The sequence below is a fragment of the Onychomys torridus genome, chromosome 23 (assembly GCF_903995425.1).
Source record: "Onychomys torridus chromosome 23, mOncTor1.1, whole genome shotgun sequence".
In the NCBI taxonomy this organism is placed as follows: Eukaryota; Metazoa; Chordata; class Mammalia; order Rodentia; family Cricetidae; genus Onychomys; species Onychomys torridus.
Genome location: NC_050465.1, coordinates 58870559 through 58893276, shown reverse-complemented (window position 1 = coordinate 58893276; position 22718 = coordinate 58870559). Strand labels below are relative to the sequence as shown.

Here is a 22718-nt window from a genome sequence, read left to right as displayed (position 1 = left end):
AAAGCCTTTTACAGAATAATGCTTTCAATATCTTTTGACATAGCATTCCAAAGTATTTGCTCTACAAAAGGACTTAAATGCATAATGGCACATAATCACAGCACTCAGGCAGATCTCTGTGAGTTCAAGACAGCCAGGGCTATCTAGAGACCCTGTCTCAAAACAAAACAAAACAAAAAACATTTCTTAAACAAACAAACAAGAAACTTGAGGAGAATGAATTAGGGTTCTTGGGGCCAGTTAGGGTAATGTCATTACAACCTTCAAGGAAAGAGCATCTGCCAATGATCTGCACGGCACTCACCGAGATATTATTGCCACCGACTCGCTGGGGGAGATGACACTTAGGGAAGAGCACTCTGAGTCTCCTGTAGAGGAAGAACAGAGACATCCTCAACAGAAGACGGTGCAGCATGAGCACCCTCACCAAGCCCAGGCAACTATTTCCACACCCTGCCTGTCAGCCCTCGAGGAGCAAGGAGCATCACTCCTGCTCGGCACTGCATCCTTGAACTTAACAGATGAGAGGAGGCAAGAGCAGTGGGACAGAGGGTCTAGAGACCAAAGGCCCTCCCTCACAAGCTCCCAAGTTAGGCCCCCAAAGCAAATGACTGATCCAGAATAATGTCAGTCAAGCCTGGCATACACTGTTATCCCCCTTCCCTAGGGGATGGTGACCAAACCCCATAATTAGAAGCAAAAGGATTCCTTACTTACCCTCCTCTTCATCATTTTCATCATGGCTGCAGCAATCTTCCAAACCATCTCCTAGTTCATCTTCTGTATCTTCAGGCTCCACCTGGTTTGGCTGGAGGTCAGTAGCTGAACTGAAAGAAAAGAATCATGCCTCCACCCAGACCAAGTCCATAAAAGAAGTCACACTGGAGTCTCATTCCTTCACTGTCTCCCAGTAACAGTCTCCTCATTAATAATCTGTTATTTCTTGCCTGGACCTCATAAACTATTTCTCAGGTCCTCAGAATTTAGATCCAGCCATAGTTCCTCAGTTTTATATCCCTCATCTGCACATCATTTTCTTTGAAGTCTCTTTACAGTATATAAGTTTAAAATTTTGCATACAAAAGTCATCAGTGAGTATCTGGTAATTTACGTGTCCTTGGGATGCTCACTGGGAACTCAGAAGGCCTTGATGGATCAAGGTTCTGGAACAGTAACAAGACACAAAAGAAGGAACCAACTATGTCTATGTCTTCAACTCTGAATTGCTATCATACCAAGAATGCATGGAAATGCAATTTGGTTTGGAGTAGGTAGAAAAGTCACAGATCCTAAGATGTGGTGTCTGGAATTCTTACTTCTCCCCTGGTAATAACCTAAAACAGGGATGGGCAAACAAACTCTCCAAAGGAACTATCAGAATAGCTTCAGTTTTGTAGGTCATTCAGTCACAACTTTCCAACTCTACTGTTGTAAACAGTAAATAAACGGACAAGGCGACATCCACTAAAACTGTTTACAAAAGCAGGAATTAGTCTGCAGGCTAGTCTTCCTTCCCCACCTTAAAATGAGTCCCTACATTAGAGGGAAAACTCAAACTTGTAGAACAGCTAAAAATAAAACCAACTATCAGAGACAGAGGGCAGCAGTGTCCCAGATTATGGGGTAACTACTGTACTGTTCTAAATGAACCAAAGACAGGGTGCAACTTACCAACTACCCCTAGCACTTGAGCTCAGCTCCTTGGCTTCCTCAGTCTCCTTCCCAGGCTGGCCAAGATGAACAGAAGAAAGGCGGGTGGCCACTTCAGCTACACCAAGAGGCTGGAGGGAAGAAGGGAGGACAGGAGCTCTGTCTTCTCCAAGTAACTGGGGGTCAACTATAGACCCACAGGTAGGGCTGGGGTTGAGCCCATGGACATGTGAGGCAAGGAGGTGAATGCTGATCCTTTTGGTACAAAAGACTGTACTGTCCAACCCCAAAGTGTCTGAGGCACCAGGAAGGATGCCACTGTCTACTCCAACATCCTCCTGAGGAAACCGCTGGCCCGTCAGAGGTTTCCACCGCCTGCTTCTGTTGAGAAGACCCCACTGGAAGCTGGGATTCACAAAACAAGCCTGCTCAAACTGGTAGCCTTGCCGTGGCATCTTCTCAAAGCCTTTTGCAGTCAACCTCCTCACAGCCTCAGTGAAGTGTACCTCTTTAGTAGCACTCTGGGAGTCCAGGTTTTCATCCAGGCCACAGGGATGCGCCTCCATCCTAAAGGTGCTCTGACTGCACTGGGAAGAGGTGACACTGGCTGTGGATATATTGAAGGTGCTAGGGGTACATGGGGTGTTAGGGGCAGTGGCAGCATCTAAGACAGTGCCAATGCTTTGGGGTACCTTATGGTCACCAGGCTGGGATACACAGTCTCCAGTACCCCCTGAATGATGCCAGGAGACAGGCTGGATCTTGGGTGAGGATACTGGCTTCAGGCCATCTGTGGCTTGTGATAAGGGCACTTTAGTGCTATTTGGCCTCATGAAGGAGTTGTTGTTCAGCATGGGCTTGTAGGAGGGCAGTGGAGATACAATCTTCCCTGAGATGGCAGAGGACAGGCTCTTCCTTGAAGGATTTTCCCCAGCTGCTGCCAGTGAGAGGTATGGATCAGTGGGTGAAGACGCCATGGGCTGGGCCATGGGGAAGACTGTAGAAGATGTGACTTTATTGGCAGTGACACTGACAGGGAGACCCTTTTGAGGGAGAGAAAAAGGTCTTTTCTCTGATGGGCTGGAACGCAAGCAGAAAGATTCCAGTTGCTGGTATGGTTTTTGCCTCACGTTGGTGCGGCGGTACAGCAGAGTATTGCTGAACAAGTCAGGGAGAGATTGCAGGTAACAGGGACTGTTGTGGCCGGCAATGACAGCTGTAGTCCCAGAGCTACATAAAGTGCTAGGGCAAAAGAAATAGGCTGGCTGGGGTGGGACTCCCAAGAGACTGGTGCCCAGCCCTGCTGACAGTGTGCCTACGTGCTTCCTTTCCAGTTTCCAGATTGGCTTCACCTGCTGATGGGCCTGAGACCAGACCTTGACCTCCGAGGGTTTCTCAGGTGGTGAAGCAGACGCTGTGCCTGAGGGATGTCTCTGCTTGAAGCTGTTTCCTCGGCGCAGGCCAATATTGTAGTGCTCTGTTCCTGCTGAGGCCATGAGGGGCCCACATCATGGTGACATGGCCTCATGGTCTGGCTCAGGTAAGGTGCCACACACCTCTAGCACCAGCTGCATCCTTGAATCTGTCAGCCTGCAGGGAGAGAAATGATTGGAAATGCTGCTGGCTTGTAAGGATGGGTCCTGAACTATGTAAGTAATAGGGTCTTGCTTCCATATTAGTGACCAGTTCTGGTTGTCATTGGGGTCCTGGGAAAAGAACACAATTCCAGGGAGTTTGCAGTGGCCTTTCTGAGGTTTTCATAGGATCAAATCTGGCTCTACCAAGGCCTAAGATTTTAAGGGTCCACCCAGTGCAAGGCTACTCATGTGTCCACACTCTCAGAAAGCTTGCCTCTCTCCAAAGAGGAGTAGTTGTTGGGTAGATACGATCAAGAGACACACACATATAAATATGGAACTGTCAAAGAAAAAGTTAAAGCCTTTAAAAAAAAAATAAATAAATGTCTATCACCATCCTAGACGGTACCTGAATGGCTACCTTTTGTACCTAATATGGTAGATAGGTCTGAAAGTGGCAAAGACCAGCCTGTACCCCCTTCTCAACTCATTCAGAAAGCTCAAAGGTTGTCCAAGAATGCATTGGCTCTACTGTTCTTGCTCTAGTTAAACTGTCTTTACTTTGGTCTTTTTTTTTTTTAAACTAGACAAATTCAGGCAGAAATAGAAAATTCTCTGGCTAACCCTGAAATCTGTTTGAGCAATTTCATCTCTTCAAGAATCTTGTCGGCCAGGTGGTGGTGGCGCACGCCTTTAATCCCAGCACTCAGGAGGCAGAGGCAGGCAGATCTCTGGGAGTTCAAGGCCAGCCTGGGCTACAGAGCGAGTTCTAAGACAGGAACCCAAACTACACAGAGAAATCCTGCCTTGAAAAACCAAAAATAAAAGACCAAATAAAAAAACGAAAAAAACCAAAAACCAAAAAAAATGAATCTTGACAACCATTCCAACTACAATTTCAACCAACATACTGGTGGGAAAGAAGCAATGCTGGTACTAAACACCAACACTTTTCTACTTAAGGTGACTTTATCCTCAGTATCTGTATGGAATGGAGAACTGAGGGAGAGGCAGAGAGGAAGGAAAAGAACAGCACCTTTCACTCCAGGACCCGGCCTGCAGTTTGGTGCTCTCTGGGGTGGAGAAGTTGCTTTGTATGTCTTCTCTTTCAAAATTTTCTCTAAAGCAATATATGCCCAGCCTTGTCTCACAATTCTTCAACATGGTCACTGTCTAGATAGAACTCACAGAACATTCTAGTTCTCATAGCAGTGGGGAAAGGTAGGTCAGCCTGCGTGACCACACCCAGAGGGTAACACCTCAGACGATGGAGTCCTGATATCCCTATCAAAAGAGCTGGAGAAGTTAGCAGGGAGATTTTTATTCAAGTTGTGTTTATGATTTAATAGGAGGAGATTTTGTATTTTGATCAGAGTATTGTCCAAGATCCAAGAGTCCTGTCTACAACCACTAGAGAGAAGACACTAACAAAGAGCCTGAAGAAGTCATGTGATGTTGTCCTCCTTTCCTACACACATGCGGACCTACAGGGAGCCCTTTTCAAGAACACAAAAACATACAAGACGACAAAAGAAAGGGTGAGCTAAAAACAGGGTAAATGCTATAAACAGTATTGAGGTCAGTATCCTCAAAAAGAAGAGACAAAATGCAACTCCACTCAAGTCCACATGATGGAGACAGTGTTTAGGGGACAATTACCCTGTACACATACAATAGCAAAGCCTAACATTGAAAGAGTCAAGCCCTACTGATGACCTTGTAAGACAGCACATGTGTACGCATGTATAAGTGCTGGGTACACTCAAAAGACTCACAGTTCAACCCAATTCTCTTTCAGGAACCCACATCTTGCCCTACCAATGCAACGCAACAGATACCCCACAGCAATAGGACACAAGCGCTAAGGAAATAAAACCCAAGGCTGACACCCCGTGAAAAGCAATTCTACTACTGAGTTCCCATTCACCTCTAGGTTTTTATAAGTTCTGGCTCAAGGCTTTATTTATGGGTGAAGTGTCTAAGAGTGCTCCATAGATTTCTCACCAATACCACAGACAGCCCCACTTTTCTCCACAGCTATCAATCAAAACCACTGCATAATGAAGAGACCCTTCCTTCTGACATACTTACTACTCGGTTTTTCGGTTTTTCTCTGTAACCCACCAGGTAACTAATCCTGTGTCATCAACATTGACCACAGACACTAACTAGTTTGTTCTTTGTTTTTTGTTTGTTTTTTCACAGGATCTCACTATACAGCTTTGGTGAGCTTGAAACTCAATATGTAAACCAGGATAACCTCCAGCTCACAGACATTTGCTTGCCTCTGTTTCCCAATTACAGGCACATGCCACTGCACCTGGCTGGCTTGCCTTTTAATACAACTAAGGAAGAAAGAGTCTAAGGATAAAATCCCACCATCTTCAAAGGCAAAAGGTAGTTTGCTCCCATATTGAGTTAGCTCCAATATAGGTGAACTCTTTTCTCACTGATGAGATACTCATGTCTCCGAGACAATCATTTCCATTTCTTCTGTTCTCTCATCAGTTCCATGGTGTGTAAAGGACGGCCTTTTTTTTTTTTTTTTTTTTTTTTTTTTTTTGGTTTTTAGAGACAGGGTTTCTCTGTGTAGCTTTGCGCCTTTCCTGGATCTCACTCTGTAGACCAGGCTGGCCTCGAACTCACAAAGATCTGCCTGCCCCTGCCTCCCAAGTGCTGGGATTAAAGGCATGTGCCACCACCGCCCAGCTGGCTTTTGTCTTTAAGAAGTGTCTGTATGTACGGTCCAGGGAGGTGAGACTGTTTCTTTAATTATTACAGAGTTCCACAGATCGTAAGTGACAGGGTCAGCTAACATGGCAGTGTCATGAAGTGCCAAGCAAAGACAAATCTGCTGTGTCAGATACTCTGTAGACAGTGGCTCCAAGAAAACAAAGTAAACAGTACCACTCCACAACAGTGTCACTTAGAGGTGCCTCAATCTGGCTTTAGTTCAGAAGTAGTTTCTGGCTCAAATAAGGAAATGATGTTTGCTAAAAGCAACTTCTTTCTCTTTGTGGGAATTCCTAACGAAATCAAAACTCAGTGTCATAGGAAACAGGTTTAGTGACAATATCCCCACCACTGCCAAAGGTCACATTTTCCTGTGTGATGCTCAGGGCCTTTGGGAATGTGATTGTCAAGCTTACAAAGCTTTGAAAGGCTCCAAATTCTAATAATTTGAGGAAATCAAATTATTTTAAAATCAGTTTGAAAACAGTTTCAAAAGCGAACATACTAAGAATGGTGAGTTCTAGCTGGGCATAGTGACACACACCTTTAATCCCAGTAGTGTGGGGAGGAGGGGGAGGCAGAGGCAGGCATAATCTCTGAGCTCGAGGGACAGCTTGGTCTATAGAGTTCTAGGACAGCCATGGCTACACAGAGAAACCCTGTCTCCAAACAACAAAACAAAAAATGCTGAGCTCCACCATCAAGTCATAGTCCACACAGGCAAATACTACCTGGCTCCCAGACACCCTCACAAGGCAGCTTCCTGCTGGGTGAAGCCCATCCCCTGAAGTATTCTCTTGATTTTGAACACAGTATCATTTCACAAGCTTTTTCCCAGCCCCCTTAAATATGTAAGTGTACTGTGATGAGTCACTCTGTAGATCTGTCTGAATACCTTTAGGACCCAGGGATCAGACTGTCCTTCTCCTAAACAAAACATTAGGATGAGTCACCCCAGGTAAAGAGAACAGGAAGCAAAGACGTGTGGAAGACCATTGGTAGAAGCCTTCCTTCACAAATACCCAGTGTGTTAGTGTGCGCCTTTAATTCCTGCATTCAGGAAGCAGGTGGCTCTCTACAAGTTCAAGGCTAGACTGCTCTACACAGTCAGTTCTTAGCCAGCTAAAGCTACACAGTGAGATCCTGTCTCAGAACAAACAAAGACAAATACCCAATTTAGCCAGGCATGGTGACACACGTCTTTAATCCCAGCTCTTGGAAGGCAGAGCCAGATAAAGCTCTGTAGATTCCAGGCCAGCCTGGACTACATAGTGAATTCCAAGCCAACTAGGGCTACATGGTGAGACCCTGTCTCAAAACAAAGAAACAAAAAACCCAAAACCACCCTACCACAACTTAGCATGCACATGGTGGACATACAAACATGTAAGCAAACTTATACAGATAAAACAAAAATATTTAAAAGTAGCCAACTTAAGTCGAATTTCATAAAAGCAATTTAATTAAGCAAATTAAAAAGCATTTTCTAGGGCTGGAGAGATGGCTTAGTGGTTAAGAGCACTGGCTGTTCTTACTGTTCTTTCAGAGATCCTGAGTTCAATTCCCAGCAACCACATGGTGGCTCACAACCATCTGTAATGAGATCTGGTACCTTCTTCTGGCCTGTAGCATAAATGCAGGCAGAACACTTTATACCTAATAAATAAACAAATCTTTTTTAAAAATTTATTTTAAAAAAAGAATTTTCTGAGGCTGAAGAAATGGTTCAGGGGTTAAAAAAAGCACTGGTTGCTCTTCCAGAGGACCCAGGTTCAATTCCCAGCACCCAAATGGCTCACAACCATCTGTAACTCATTTCAGGAGATCTGTTGCATTCTTCTGGCCTCCACAGGTACCAGGCACATATGGACAGACATACAAGCAAAACAACCATACGCATAAAATAAAAGTTTAAAAAGGGAATTTTCCATAAGCTCTATTATTTTCATTTAATTTACATACGTTTAAAATTATGCACATGCACACACACACACACACACACACACACACACACACACACACTACTTAAAGACAAGCACAGGCATTTGTACTTATGTTCTCTGCATATAACCAAATGACCCAACATTGCCTGACCCTCCAATCAGCCCCTTACAGAGAACTTTCTTAGGGAACCAACAAACTGAGCTCACTTGGAAAATAGCAGTTTGAATAATCTAACACTTTATAGAGTAAATGAAATTCTTGTCCCTATATATTATTCCCAAGGATATCCACAAGAGCTAAGAGGAAGAGGGTGTACAGACACTGAACTACTTACTGCCTGTAGGGTTCAAGTTTAAAAGAATACAAGTCTGTTTCTGTGGCTAAGTTCCTCCATGTAGGCCTAAACAGGAAACTGCCCAGCTGAAAGGAAAGTCAAAGTTAATTAAGAGCACAGTAGTAGTTGAGGAGAAAATTGCTGGAAAGTCCCCCTGGAAAACTTTCAGGGCATCTGAGTCTACTTGTGTAAAATCAAAAGGCTGGGAGAATGCACACCCCATTGTTAGTGGGGTCATCCTGGGCAGAGGAATAGGACAAAGGATCAGGTAGGGGAAGGTGAGGGATATCTGATAATTCATTTCAAGACACCTACATCGTTTGACGTTTCAAACAAAACCACGTATTACTTGTGCGAAGTTTTCCAAGAGTCTCCAGGGTACTCTTTCTCTTTCCAGCCACACTGCATTAGCAGCTGGCAGCTCACAGGGGCTCCTGCCAAGCAAAGTCCTGGTCAGCAGTTCATCACATTCAGTGCTCAGCAATTAGCCACTTTTTAATGCTGGGCCTCACAGCTGCAGTATTCTGGGAAAGACATGAGAGGGGAAATAACCATAACCCTATTAAGTAGTTTCAAGAAACCAAATTTGAGGGGCTGGAGAGATAGGCGAGAGGTTAAGAGCACTGACTGCTCTTCCAGAAATCCTGAGTTCAATTCCCAGCAACCACATGGTGGCTCACAGCTATCTGTAATGAGATCTGGCGCCCTCTTCTGGCCTGCAGTTATACATGCAGACAGAACATTGTATTATGATAAGTAAATCTTTAAAAAAAGAAAATTGAGCTGGGCGGTGGTGGCACACGCCTATAATCCCAGCACTCGGGAGGCAGAGGCAGGCAGATCTCTGAGTTCAAGGCCAGCCTGGGCTACAGAGTGAGTTCCAGGACAGGCTCCAAAGCTACACAAAGAAACCCTGTCTCAAAAAAAAAAAGAAAAAAAAGAAAAAAAAAAAGATCCCAAAACATCTATCAAACTAATAGTGAGACAATGGGTGCCTTCCCAAAAGCTGGGAAGGAGGCAAGGAAGGCTGTTTATCAGTGTTAGTCAACTCTGTACTGGAAGGCAAAAGGAAATCAAAGGAACCAGGCAGTGGTGGCTCACACCTTTAATTCCAGAACTTGGGAGGCAGAGGCAGGCAGATCTCTATGAGTTTCAGGCTTGCCTGGTCTACAGAGCTGTAGCTGGAATTTTCTTTGGGTTGCCAACCAGCTCCCAAATAAAGACAGAGAGTTATTATTAATTATGAATGCTCAGCCTTAGCTTAGGCTTGTCCCACTAGCTCTTATGACTTAATTTAACCTGTTTCTCTTCATCTACAATTTGCCTCGGTGCTTTTTACCTTTCTTTCATTCTGTATGTCCTGATTTCCTGCTTCCTCCATACCTGGCTGTCTGGTTCCTGGCATCTCTTTTTCTTTCTTCCCAGAGCCTAAATTTCTCCTCCTATTTACTCTCCCTGACCAGAACTCCAGCCTATACCTCTTTTTCTTTCTTTCTTTGATACTGGCTGTTCAGCTTTTTATTAGACCAATCAGGTGCCTTAGGCAGGCAAGGTAAAACAGCAACACATCTTTACATAATTAAACACTCTACAACAGAGTGAGTTCCAGGGCAGCCAAGGCTACCTAGAGAAACTGTGGCTCGAAAAACCAAAAAAAGGGGGGGGGGGGGGGGAATCAAAGGAATACAAATTAAAAAGGGACAAATAAGGTTTTTGGTTTTTCTGGGGGGGGGGAGGGAGTTTTCTTGGCAGCAGAAATAGAAATCTAAGAAATCAGGCCAGCTAGATGGCTCAGTGGGCAAAGGCTCTTGCTGCCAATTTTGAAGACCACTTGAGTTCAATCCCAGAATCCACACGAAGAGAGCCAACTCCCACAAGCTGTCCTCTGACCTCTACACATGCACTATAAAACATGCTCACTTGAATGAAAACACACCACACACACACACACACACACACACACACACACACACACACAAAATATTTTTTTAAAAAATTAAGTCCAAGCTGAGCGGTGGTGGTGCATGCCTTTATAGTCCCAGCACTCGGGAGGCAGAGCCAAGCGGATCTCTGTGAGTTCGAGGCCAGCCTGGTCTACAGAGTGAGATCCAGGACAGGCACCAAAACTACAGAGAAACCCTGTCTCAAAAAAACAAAACAAAACAAAACAAAAAATTAAGTCCATAGCCAAGCAGAGTGGTGCATGCCTTTAATCTCAGCACTCAGGAGGCTCACTCTGTGAGTCCAAGGACAGCCTGGTTTACAAATCAAGTTCCAGGGCAGCTAAGGATGTTACAAAGAGAAATGGGGGGGGAGCAGGGTGGAGACGGACACACAAAACCCTAAGAAACCTATAAAATCCCAAGAAATCTACAAAAAAAAAAAAAAAAAACTAGAATAAAGAAGCAAGTTTAGTAGGGCCAGAGGGTACAAGGCTGATACACAAAGACAATTAGAAATTTTTAATTCACTTTTTGGGTATATGTGTATAGGTTAGCTCTTGTTTGAAACAAGAGCTCTTGGGTTTTTTGCTGCATAGGCCAGGTTAGCTACCTGCAAGCTCCTGGGGAGTCTCCTGCCTTTGCTTTCTATCTCCCTGAGGATGAGGAACATGGGATTGCAGGAACAGGAGTTACTGCTCCTGGCTTATGTGTGGATTCTAAGGATTCAAACTCAGAGGCTCACGCTTGCATGACAAGTGCTTTTACCCACTGAGCCATCTCCCCAGCACCACATAAGCAAACAAAAAACCTCACCCTCACCCCTGAAGCTCCATGTCGACCTCCACTGCTAAACTTGCCATTTTCTTGGGTTCTAACTCAAAAGGCATGCCTATCTCTCTTCCTCTTCTCCATCTCTCTCCTCCTGCCAAGATTTACAGCTTGCCTATCCTGTTATTTTTCTCTCAAACTCTAAGAAAATGGTCCAGTGAGGGGATCAGTTAGGAGAGTGCTTACCTAGCAAGCCCTCAGTTCAAGCTGCAGTATCACATAAATGCCGTAGTGGCCCAGACCTGTAATCAGGGACGGAGGGAGGAGGATCTGAAGTTCAAGATTATTCTCAGGGCTGGGGAGTTGGCTCAGCAGTTAAAAGCACTTCTTGGAGGACCTAGGATCCATTCCCAGAACACACACAGCAGTTCACAACTGTCTTGAACTCCAGTCCTAGAATGTCTCACTTCCTCTTCTGACCTCTAGAGGTACCAGGCATGCACATGGTACATATACATACATGTAGCAAAACAAACATACACATAAAATAATAAAATTAATAAATCTAAAATTTTTTTTAAAAATATTATTCTCAGTGTGAGGCCAATCTGGGTACACCTGTCTGCAAAAACCAAGCCAAACCAAGACTGGTCATAGCTTCACAGTAGAGCAATTAGCTAATGCACAGTCCCTGGGTGTAATCTCTAGCATCCTACAAGCAAATCAACAATTCCATTTACAGTATCATCAAAAAGAATTAAATCTCCTTGGTTCCTATTTGGGCTGAAATGATTACTTTCAGGTTGGCAAAGGGTCTTGCTGTGTTGCTCAGGCTAGGTTCAACTCCTGGGCTCAAACTAGTCTTTTGCCGCTATCTTCTGAGTAAAGACTAAGGATGTCTTATCGATGTGCCCAATCTTAGGAATAACTTTAACATTAACAAAAGTGTAGACCTATACAATGAAAAATACAGAAACTGCTAAAAGAAATTAGAGGTGTAAACCTATGAAGAGGTAACATGTTCATGAATCAGAAGTCTCACTATGAAGTTGGCAATTCTTTCTGACTGACACACAGAGTAAATGCAATTGTTATCCAAATTCCAGAAGGCTTTTCTGATGAAGCTGACAAGTGGACATGGAAATCTATATATACAGAACAGGAGACCTAACAGCAGGGAGACTTACTCTGCCTAATTCCACAATTTAGAACAAGGCTATGACACTAGTGTTAAGAATAGACATGTAGGCCAATGGGACACAACAGAAATAAACCACATTCTGGCCAATTAAAAGTTGCCTCAGCAATTTCATGAAGGGGTCATCTTTTTAACAAATGATGTTGATGCAACAGGATGTTCACATTCATGCACATTCTACTACCTAAAATAAGATGAACAGGAATCCACCTGTCATGCTCTAAGGTACAGAGCAAGGTCACATGCTCATGAGAAGTCTTTTAAATGTAGCTGTTTTAAATCCATCTGCCAGTAAACTTGCAAACTCTGTTTCAAGGCAACTCAGAGGAGGAGGCAAACACCAGGGCCTGGCAGATGAAGCTTAACAAAGCAGTTCCTGGGGCCAGTCAACATGCTATGGGATTGGGGTTGCCTGAAGAATGCCATTAAAACCTGATTCTCCACAGAACCTCCCTGTCCACAAAACCTGAGTCTTATCCTCAGCAGAGAGAGCAGGAACTGTCTACACACAGTTGAGAAGCAGGAACCTGAGAGGCCGAGAGAAGGTCTCTGGTGCTAGAAAGAATGAAACAAGGGAGGCAGTGTGGGGAATGAAGGGTTCCTACAGCTATGTCATTTAAGAGGGAACAAATGATCTTTTCATCCTTCTGAAAGCAGATGGGAATGTCAACTTTTAGGAAAGCCGCACTAGAGAACAAATCAACCCTCTCCCTGCCCAGTTCAATTTGAATTAGTATCAGGGGCAGGAAAGACACTGATGTTCCATAGTATGACTTTAATATACTAAAATTCAAACCAGGTATGGTGACAACGACATAATTTCAGCACTCTTGTGGCTGAGGCAGGAGGAGCGTAAGTCTGAGGCCTGGGCTGCACAGTGAATGACCACTCTCAAAAAAAAAAAAAAAACTAGGGAAAAGAGAAGGTCTACAACTTGCCAGGGGTAATGAGGACTTGACCCTGATCTCTGCTGACCTTTCTCTTCCACTCAATCTATCAACAAGTATTTCCAGCTTCAAAGAAAATTTGTGGGGTTTTGTTGGGGTATTTCCCCACACTCCAAGACAGGCTTTCTCTGGCTGGCCTTGAACTAACAGAGCTCCACATGCCTCTGCCTCATGAGTGTTGGAACTAAAGGCATGCACCCAGCTCAAATAAGTTTTTTTAATTAATTGTTCCTGATCTCCAGTCACTACCTCAATCAGGTCACCATCATCTGTCACCAGGTGAATTCTCCACTTCTCCACTTGCCTCTCCCTAGAATCTCTTCTATTTCTTTTTGGTGTTAGTGTGTGTGACTCGAGTACATATGCCATAGTGCTCATGTGGAGGTAGGAAGACAACCTCAAATGTTTGTTGGTCTCACCTTCTCCTCTGTTTAAGACAGTGTCTCTGTTTTTCCATATTGTATAGCAGGCTAGCTGGCCTGTGAGCTTCCTACCAGCTTCTGTCTCTGTCTCCCATCTCTCAATAGGAGCATTGGGATTACAGATGATTGTGTTGTTACATGGGTTCTGAGGAGTCAAACCCAGGTCCTCATGCTCGAACAACAAGCACTTACCATCTGAGCTATCTCTCCAATTCCCCCATGCCCCCCAACACACATTTCATTCTGTAGCTCAGGATGTCTGAATTTGTGGCAATCCTGTTGCCTAGCCATCCTAAGTACTGTATGTGCTGTGTCTTTCTGTACGCTGTGAATATGTGTTGCTCTATTGGTTGATAAATAAAGCTGTTTGGCCAATGGCGAGGAAGATTAAGAAGGATAGGTGGTACATTCAAACTAAAGAGACAGAGGAAGAAAAAGGTCAGGAAAGAAGCCAGACACCGCCAAAGGAGCAACAAGATGCCAGCAGATCATGTGGCAAAATATAGATTAATAGGATGGGTTAATTTAAGATGAAAGAGCTAGCTAGCAAGAATCTGAAGCAATAGGCCATACAGTTTGTAAGTAACACAAGCCTCTGTGTGTTTACTTGGGACCCAGTGGCTGAAGGAGGTGGGTGGCTGAGACTCATCCTGACTGAGGCTGAGTAGGACTAGAGAAACTTCTGGCTACATGTATGCATCACCACAAATGGCTCACAATGCTCTTTTTAAAAAATAGCTTAGAGCCATCAGATGCTCCTGCATCTGCCAGGCCTGATAGTGCAGACCTGTAATCCTAATTACTGGAGGATGACCAGGATGATCATGGGTCCAAGGTTTTCAGGAACTACAGAAGGAATTCAAGACCAGCTTGGGCAACTCAGTGAAAGACTGCCTCAAAATAAAAAGTAAGAAATGGCCAGTCGGTGGTGGTGCACAATTTTAATCCTAGCACTCAGGGGACAAAGGCAGGAAGATCTGAGTTCGAGGTCAGCCTGGTCTACAGAGCAAGTTCCAGGACAGCCAGGGATACACAGAGAAACCCTGTCTCAAAGAAAGAAAGAAAGAAAGAAAGAGAGAGAGGGGGGGGGGGAAGGAAGGAAGGAAGGAAGGAAGGAAGGAAGGAAGGAAGGAAGGAAGAAAAGGTAAGAAGTGTTGGGATGTAGCCTAGAACAGAGCAGTTAGTTGCTTGGCATGCTTGAGGTTCAATCCCAAATCCTATTTTCACTCTCTCAGACACACACAGAGACAGAGACACATACACACACACACAAAGAGAGAGACAAAGACAGAGACAGAGAGGAGAGGGGGGGAGAGAGAGAGAGAGACAGTCTTTTCTGTTCTGTCCAATCTGCAGGGATACTTTTGCCTTGTTTCCTTAAGCAAGTGAGAACAATTAGTAGCCTATGCCAAAAAAAGAAAGCAATTATTCATTACACACTGATTAAATCATTATCTTGGATGTGACACTGAGATCTGTAGTTTCCTTTACCTCCTCCATCTAGGTGTTTCTGTAGGTCACCTGGGGAATTTGGGGCACTGGAAATGGTTCATCATCTACATACAATCCACAAGGTTCCTGACAGGATCCCTTGATGTAAGTAACTCACCTAGCAATAGACAGGGCTGAGTGAAGGAATCAAACCCACTTTCTCTGACATGATAAATCCCACACTCTAGCTCCCTAAAGTAAATTGGAGAAGCAATGAATTTAATAAATTTTTAAGGTTTATTTTTATTTCTCATTTTGTGTATGTACGTAGATATTCATGAGTATGTGCACATCAGTGCAGGTACCCTCGGAGGCCCCTGGAACTGGAGTTACAGGCAGTTGTGTGGGGAACTGAAGGCAGGCCCTGTCTGTGCAGTGATAAGCTCTCAGCCACTGACTGAGCCATCTCTCTAGTCCCAGGCAAACTGATTTCTACAAGTCACACAAGGAAGGTCAAACTCCAGTTTTTAAGAAAGGGAAGGTCAGGATTACTACAAGTAAAGAAACATCGAAGGCAGTCTGGCAGAGCAGTGCAAGACTGCATCTGAAAGAGTAAACCATGAAAAAGATATGGGTCACAACAGCTAGACCCAAGAGGGTAAAACTAGAGACTACTGACAAGGGAGACTAGTTGAAGCTTATATGACCAGGCGACTAGCTCTTCTGAAGTTTTGATTTTTATCAGTTTCCACAGACACCTCAGGCAAACAGCAGTCCTCAGGCACGGTTCACAGAACCTGCTGGAGCCCTGAGACCCTCTCAGAGGTTCTACTAGGTCAGAAGTGTTTGTCTACCAGAAATAAGAGAATATTTGCCTTCCCACTGTGCTGACCTTCCCACTGATGGTGCAGGAAAGACAACGAGGAACAGAGCCACTGCCCGCCCCCTCTCCGGTTTAGGACAGCAGCTGCTCAGGTTCTCCACAGGCCGCACTGACTGGCAGCACACTGAAAGGGCAGCAATTTCATATCACAGGACAGCAATAATTATTGTTCAAGTCCCAAAGAGTCTACGTGACAAGATCTAAGGGGACAGCTCGCGGACAGCACTTGCCCAACAAGATGGAAGGCCTAGTTTCAGACCCCAGCACCCGGGTGAGATGGGGAAAAAGTGCACTTAGATACACTAGAGGCGCACAATGGCACAGGCCTGTAATCCTAACACTTCCAAGGTAGAGGCAGGAGTTTAAGGCTGTTCTCAACCACACAGTGAGTCCCAGGCCAGCCTGGGCTACATGAAAGAAACCCTTATCTCAAACAAAGTAAAACACAAAACTACTTAAGCTCATACAGATGACTGTCTCTAAGCCAAGCACTTGTGAGACTGAACGGCCAGATTTCTCTGTAGAACACCATGTTTATTTGAAAGAATGAATGACGTAAGCGACAAAGTCCTTCAGACTTCAGTGTCTGGCAGACATTTCTGGAAAATGAAACAAAGGAAAGCCTGTCACTTCAAGTAAACAGCTGACAGCACTTAGTGCCAACGAGAAAAATCTGAGCTTCCAAAAGAAAAATCACAATTTTGGCAAAACTGTATCCACTTGAAGCAGGGCTGTTTTTCTGGAAATTGTGACGGTAATACAAATGGCTTTTTATTTTACTTTATATGAACTTTTAACATTTACTTATCTATTTGTGAGTATGTGTACATGTTAGTGTCACAGTATAATGTGGAGGCCAGAGGACAACTTTCATGATTCTTCTCTCCTTCCATTATGTGGGCTCCAAGGATTGAACCCAGGTCATCAGGCTTGGTAGCAAGCGCTGTTAGCTGATGAGCCATCTCAATGGCCCACTTTTGGTGTCTTCAGACAAGGTCTTGCTATGTAGTACAGGTAGGTCTCAGATGTATAGCCCTCCTGCCACAGCCTCCCTACGGGCACCATCATGCCTGCTTTCAAATATGACTGTTTTAGACTGTGTAAGAAGACATGACAGTGTTTAGAAGAACTGCATAACTCAATCAGTGCCTACCACATGATATCATGGAGTCAAGAACACATACAAGCTGGTGTGATGGCGCACACCTGTGGTTATCCCCACACTTGTGAAACTGATGCAGTAAAGTCTTAAAATTCTAGAAAAATCTGAGCTCCCTAGTGAAACCTCAACCTGAACAACCAAATAGCAAACAAAGCCCTACCAACCAAGAGTTGGTCCTTCTTTTATACAATACCAAAGTATAATACTCAAGGGCTCCTTGTGTTTCAGGCCCTTCTAACCATCTAAGGCCAAATTCTCTTCTTTTTAATATTTTTGTTGTTGTTTTATATGTCTAAGTATTTTGTCTGTATCTATGTCTGTGTACAACAAGGATGCAATGTTCAAAGAGGACAGGAAAACCAAAATCAGCAGAGAGCTTGGTTCTCTGGAGGAACAGGCACCACTAAGCCACCTCTCCTAAATTTTCTTCCTAACTCAAAAATTAATATATCAAAATAGAATTGAGTAAAGAAATAAGTATGAAAATCCAGTTATCTTCTCTTCACCTAAAAAAAAAACAACAGTCGGGTAGTGCTGGCACGTGCCTTTAGTCCCAGCACTCGGAGGCAGAAGCAGGAGGATCTCTGTGAGTTCAAGGCCAGCCTGGTCTACAAAGCGAGTTCCAGGAAAGGAGCAAAGCTACACAGTGAAACTCTGTCTCAAAAAAAAAAAATCTAATTCGTTCTCAAAAATGATTTGCATTTAAAAACATTAATTTATACTAACTATAACATGTAAATAATGGACCAATTAATTTTTCCAAATGAAGTAAATTTCAGTTTCTATAATATGGTAAATTTGAGATATACCTCCTGGGTTGGGGATTTAGCTCAGTGGTAGAGTGCTTGCCTAGTAAGTGCAAGGCCCTGGGTTCGATGCTCAGCTCAAAAAAAAAAAACAAAACAAAAAAAGATATACCTCTTACATTACAAAAAAAAAAAAAATCAAGCTGGGCAGTGGTGGCACACGCCAGGCGGATCTCTGTGAATTCAAGGCCAGCCTGGTCTACAGAGTGAGTTCCAGGAAAGGCGCAAAGCTACACAGAGGAACCCTGTCTTGAAAAACCAATTAAAAAAAAAAAAAATCAAAGCCATATATAGTGGAACAAGCCTGTAATCCCAGCACGAGAGGCAGAAGCTGGTGGAGTAAAGGCAAGCCTGGTCTACATATCAAGTTCCACAGGTGGGGGTGGGGTGGGGGGTGTGTGCATAATGAGACCTTGTCTAAAAAAAATTGTCACCCAACATCATGGTCTAGGGATACAAATCATGGTAAAATGTCTGACTAGCATGCATAACTCCCTGGGTATAATCTCTAGTACACACACACACACACACACACACACACACACACACACACAATACTTGAAGGTGAGAAAACTCAAAGAGCTTTCTGGAATGCATGAAGAAATCAAAAAGGAGGTCTGAGAGCAGCTGACCCAGAGCAGCACTGCCTATCCAGGACATACATATCTAGGAGGCCTCTAAACGACAAGGTTCTTTGTATTTCAGAGCCCAAGAGAAATCAGCATTTCACAAAAAAGGTGAAAAGTTCAGGGTGTTGGAGATAAAAACAAAACATCTTTCTCTGTTCTTTTCTGTCAGGTCAGGGCATCAGGTCCCAAGCTAAAATCCAGAGAGATTAGGATCAGATAATTCCAAGGTCATAGAGTCTGGTGGGAAAACCCACCCCAACTCCGGATCTTATGCAGCAGGCTCACTTCCCATTAGTGACGGCTCTCCATCCACAGGGTCCCTCTTTTCCTTGGCCATGCATTCCTGTCTCCCCTCCCTCTCTATGCTATCTCCTCTGAGCTCAGTCTCCGAACCGCCAGTCTCCCAAAGCAAGCTTCATTCACCCTCTAACTGCAACCACCTCCTCCACTCAAGAGCACCAGACCTACAAATGGCTTCCTGGGCCCTTCTTCCTGGACATGTGGATGGTTCTACTCCAAAACATAACTCTAACCTTCCCCTTCACAGCTGTGGCTCTTTGTAGCTCTTAACAGTTTCCTGACCCGTGTGGCCACTAAAGTTGGAAACCCAGACCATTCCACTCTAATCCTTGTCCACCTTTCTTCATTCTGCCAGATTTCACATCTTTCCAGGCTCTGCATTCCCACAGTACCAACCATGAAAATCTTCACTATCTCTGGATAGCCATTTTCTCACTGGCTCCTTAGGAGAGACCAGGAGTTTAAGACACTCCTTGACAGGCAAAAAGATGGTGAATTTCCAAGATGGCCAGCTTCTTCCTCAACCTCCACCCTTGAAAGAAAAAAACAAAAAAAAACAAAAAAGCTGGGGCTGGAGAGATGGCTCAACAGTTAAGAGCACTGACTGCTCTTCCAGAGGTCCTAAGTTCAATTCCCAGCAACCACATGGCAGCTCACAACCACCTGTAATGAGATCTGGTGCCCTCTTCTGGCCTGCAGGGACACATGCAGACAGAACACTGTATACATAATAAATAAATCAATCTTTAAAAAAACAAAAACAAAAAACTGCCATGCCCCCTGATGATGGACAGGCTCAACAAATTCAAGATCTAATTAGGACATGTCACACCACAGTTTTGAACCAACCAACCATCCTGTCTTCAAACTGACCAACCCTAAAACAGGGGAGGAGTCTCCAGAGGCTTTAAAATGCCCAGGCCTCCAGAAAAGACTAGATTTTTGGCTTTCCATGTGTCTGACTGTGCATGTTTGCTCACCCCCCACCCCCAATAATTTAACTGACAGTCTTTCGAGGTGCTTGAGATCTCTCTGCTGCTACCTGTTGCGATTCAGATTTTTCCTGCCTTTTAATTCTTTAACTGGCAGAAAAAAAAAATAATCAAGACCCTTAAGCTGTATCATTTCTAGACTGTGTCTGTCACTTGGCTCTAGTCTGAAATCCTTAGTCAATCTACCCTTCTGTACTCTTAGACACAAACCTGACATTATTTTCCTGCTTTTTGATCTTTACATGGAAAAATATATTCATAATTTTACTCATCTCTTTCCATAAGAATTTTTTTGTTTTGTTTTGTTTGAGACAGGATTTCTCTGTGTAGTTTTTGTGCCTGTCCTGGATCTCGCTCTGTAGACCAGGCTGGCCTCAAACTCACAGAGATCCACCTGGCTCTGCCTCCCGAGTGCTGGGATTAAGGGCGAGAGCCACCACCCCCCTCCCTGGCCCCATAAGAATTTTTTAAATTGTGTATTCCAAGCCAGACACAGTAACTGACACCCATAATTACAACGCTAGAGTTCAAGATCACCCTGAACTTACAGAGTTCAAGGCCAGCCTGGGCTACTTAGTTGAACCCCTCCCCCCTTTAAGAAATAGCCGTGACTACACAAGAGACCCTATCTCAAAAATACCCTCCCCCACCCAAAAAAAAAAGAAATCACAGCTAGGCAGTGGTGGCACAGCCTTTAATTCTAGTACCCAGAGGCAGAGGCAGATGGATCAAGGCTAGCTTGGTCTACAGAGCAAGTTCCAAGATATCTCCAATGAATGAATGAATGAATGAATGAATGAATGAATAAAAGAAAAGGTCTAGTCACATTTAACTGCTGTATTTTTCTGAATTCAGAATACCCACAAAATGTGTATTAGGGAAAAATGTGTATTAGGGAAAGGCAGGAAGGAACTTATCAGGGTTTAGAAGGTAGCTTAATTACTAGAGGCTTTCCTGTAATCAACATCGCCAAAGCATTTCTAGTTTGGCATTTAAGAAAAAAATTTTCTTTTGCTTTCTCATATAAATTTGCAATATGTGGAAGATACATCCCTCTCTTTCCTTTTAGGGCCCTCTTAGAAAAGAGTTACCTAGAAACTGTAAGTCAGGAAATGGATTTATTTGAACTTATAATGTGAAGTCTTAGGCCCTAATAACCCCAGCTCATAAACCACCACTGTGGAGGATAGTTATAATGCAGCAAAACACCCCAAACAGTTTGTGATCCCTATGAACGTTCCTCTTGCCATCTGTTATAGAAATGGCCCCCAACAAACAACTCCGAGCTGCTCTTTTCAAGCCTTGCTGTTTCTTTTGCTTAAGCTACTTTGTAACTTGAATGTCTTCCCACCTCTTATTCCCACAGAACATTTGATAACTTTTAAGGCCAGGCTTGAGAGTCCAAGTCAGTAAGTAGCCAGTAACATTCCCGGCAACAAAGGGAATAGTTTTATGCAAATAATCCCAGTATTTATTGCAACAAATGAAAGCATAGGGTCGGATGATGTCTTCTCTCAAAGGATCCTCTGGATTATTGCAGATTGGCCAAATGAACAGGCGCTGGAATAAAGGATGAGATTTGGAATATCCAACATGACTCCATAAAGGATGGGTTTCAAATAAGGATTAAAACATTTCCAAGATTCAGACTGGAGGTGAGGTGACGTATTTTTCCCAACAAGTCTCGCGGTTAAGTGCTCCATTTCTATCACAGTACATACCAACACAGTATGGCAAATACTTGATTAAAAATTCCCCGTTCTGTAAACTCTTGAAGGCATGTTTGTCTTGCTCCCTAGGAACCTTTCATAGTGAGTGGCTTCGCTCATTACCTACTTGTCGATGTTTATTAAAAAAAAAAAAAAAAAAAAAAAAAAAAAACTGTTTGCAAATGATTAAATGAAGAAATGGCTAGATAAAAGAGTTCAATTACATAGGATCACAGCTCCTGCTTGGACTCTAGGGCAGTGCTGACGGATAACTCAGAGTGGGGTCGGGGAAAAGCAGGCCTTGAGAAGAGCCTGGGCTCCAACCCAAGCCAGAATTTAAACCGCAGCGCGGCGGGAAAGAGGACACGCCTGGAGCCAGGATCGAGTAGGCTGCGGGGCTCGGGCCGCCCGAGAAGCCAACTAAGTTCGACCCGCGTGGCGGCCGCCGAGGAGGGCTCGGGAGCGGGCCGGGGAGGAGGCCGCGGTGCCGGCCTCACCGGAGAATGGCGAAGTGGCGGACCGGAAGCGGGGCTGGGGGCCCGTGCCAAAGGCCGGGGCCGAGGCAAGCGGGAGCGTCCGGCCGGGCTGGGACCCCAGCTCCGCGGCCACACTCACCTAGGGTACCCTCCTTCAACACGGCTTGGCGCCGGCTCCGCGCTGCTTCCTCGCTGCGCCTGCTGGGCGAGCGGGCGACCTCAGGTGTCCCTAGCAACCACGCTCTGCCACGCGACCCGCACTCCGCCGCCGACGCCGCCGGCCGTCTGCGCGCACTGCGCGCGCCCCTAGCGGACAGACCGAAGGCCAGGAAGGGGCGGGTGGGGGGCGGGCCCGAGGCAGGCGCGCCGAATCCGAGCGCTTCTGCTACCTAGAGAATGGAGGAAAAGGGGGGGGATGGGGAGGAGTTTAAAAAAAAAAAAGTGCAAGAGTTGCGCACGCGCAGCCTTGGTGGCACTCTGGAACTCTGCGAGCGGAATTCTGGGAACTGTAGTCCTGCAGTTAAAGGCTCCATTCTGGGAATCCACGACTCAATTCATTCTACCTAACCACTATGGACTCTCTCTGACCATGCCGCGCCCAGACTCTATAAAAGAATTTCCACTAAAATTCCATGAGTTTGAGTCGGATAAGAAGAGATAGTTCAAGCCACTTTGACTCCCTCCCACTCACCTTTCTCTAAATTCAACCATGTAGCGGGGACAGGACTTATCAGGGACATAACTACAACTACCGACCTGCTCTGTGAGCTTCAAGTGAGAAATTTAAGAACATGTGAGTACCTTCATTATTTCC

At 44.6% G+C, this 22718-nt stretch overlaps 1 protein-coding gene across 2 annotated transcripts in view; it reads right to left on the bottom strand.

The window, feature by feature from the left end:
• The window catches only part of Ttll4 (tubulin tyrosine ligase like 4), a 47401-nt gene extending 25219 nt beyond the window's left edge, over window positions 1-22182 (bottom strand). The window contains exons 1-5 of one of the 2 annotated variants that reach the window (XM_036173233.1): window positions 22044-22182; window positions 2157-3240; window positions 1672-1781; window positions 718-827; window positions 305-368 (exon numbers count right to left, since the gene is read on the bottom strand). In XM_036173233.1, coding sequence (XP_036029126.1) covers window positions 305-368; window positions 718-827; window positions 1672-1781; window positions 2157-3146 — 1274 coding nt within the window. In that variant the 5' untranslated portion in view covers window positions 3147-3240; window positions 22044-22182. Of the gene's footprint in view, window positions 1-304; window positions 369-717; window positions 828-1671; window positions 3241-22043 lie in introns of both variants that reach the window. The other variant, XM_036173232.1, reaches the window with a different exon arrangement.
• Between the last annotated feature and the right edge of the window lie 536 nt (window positions 22183-22718).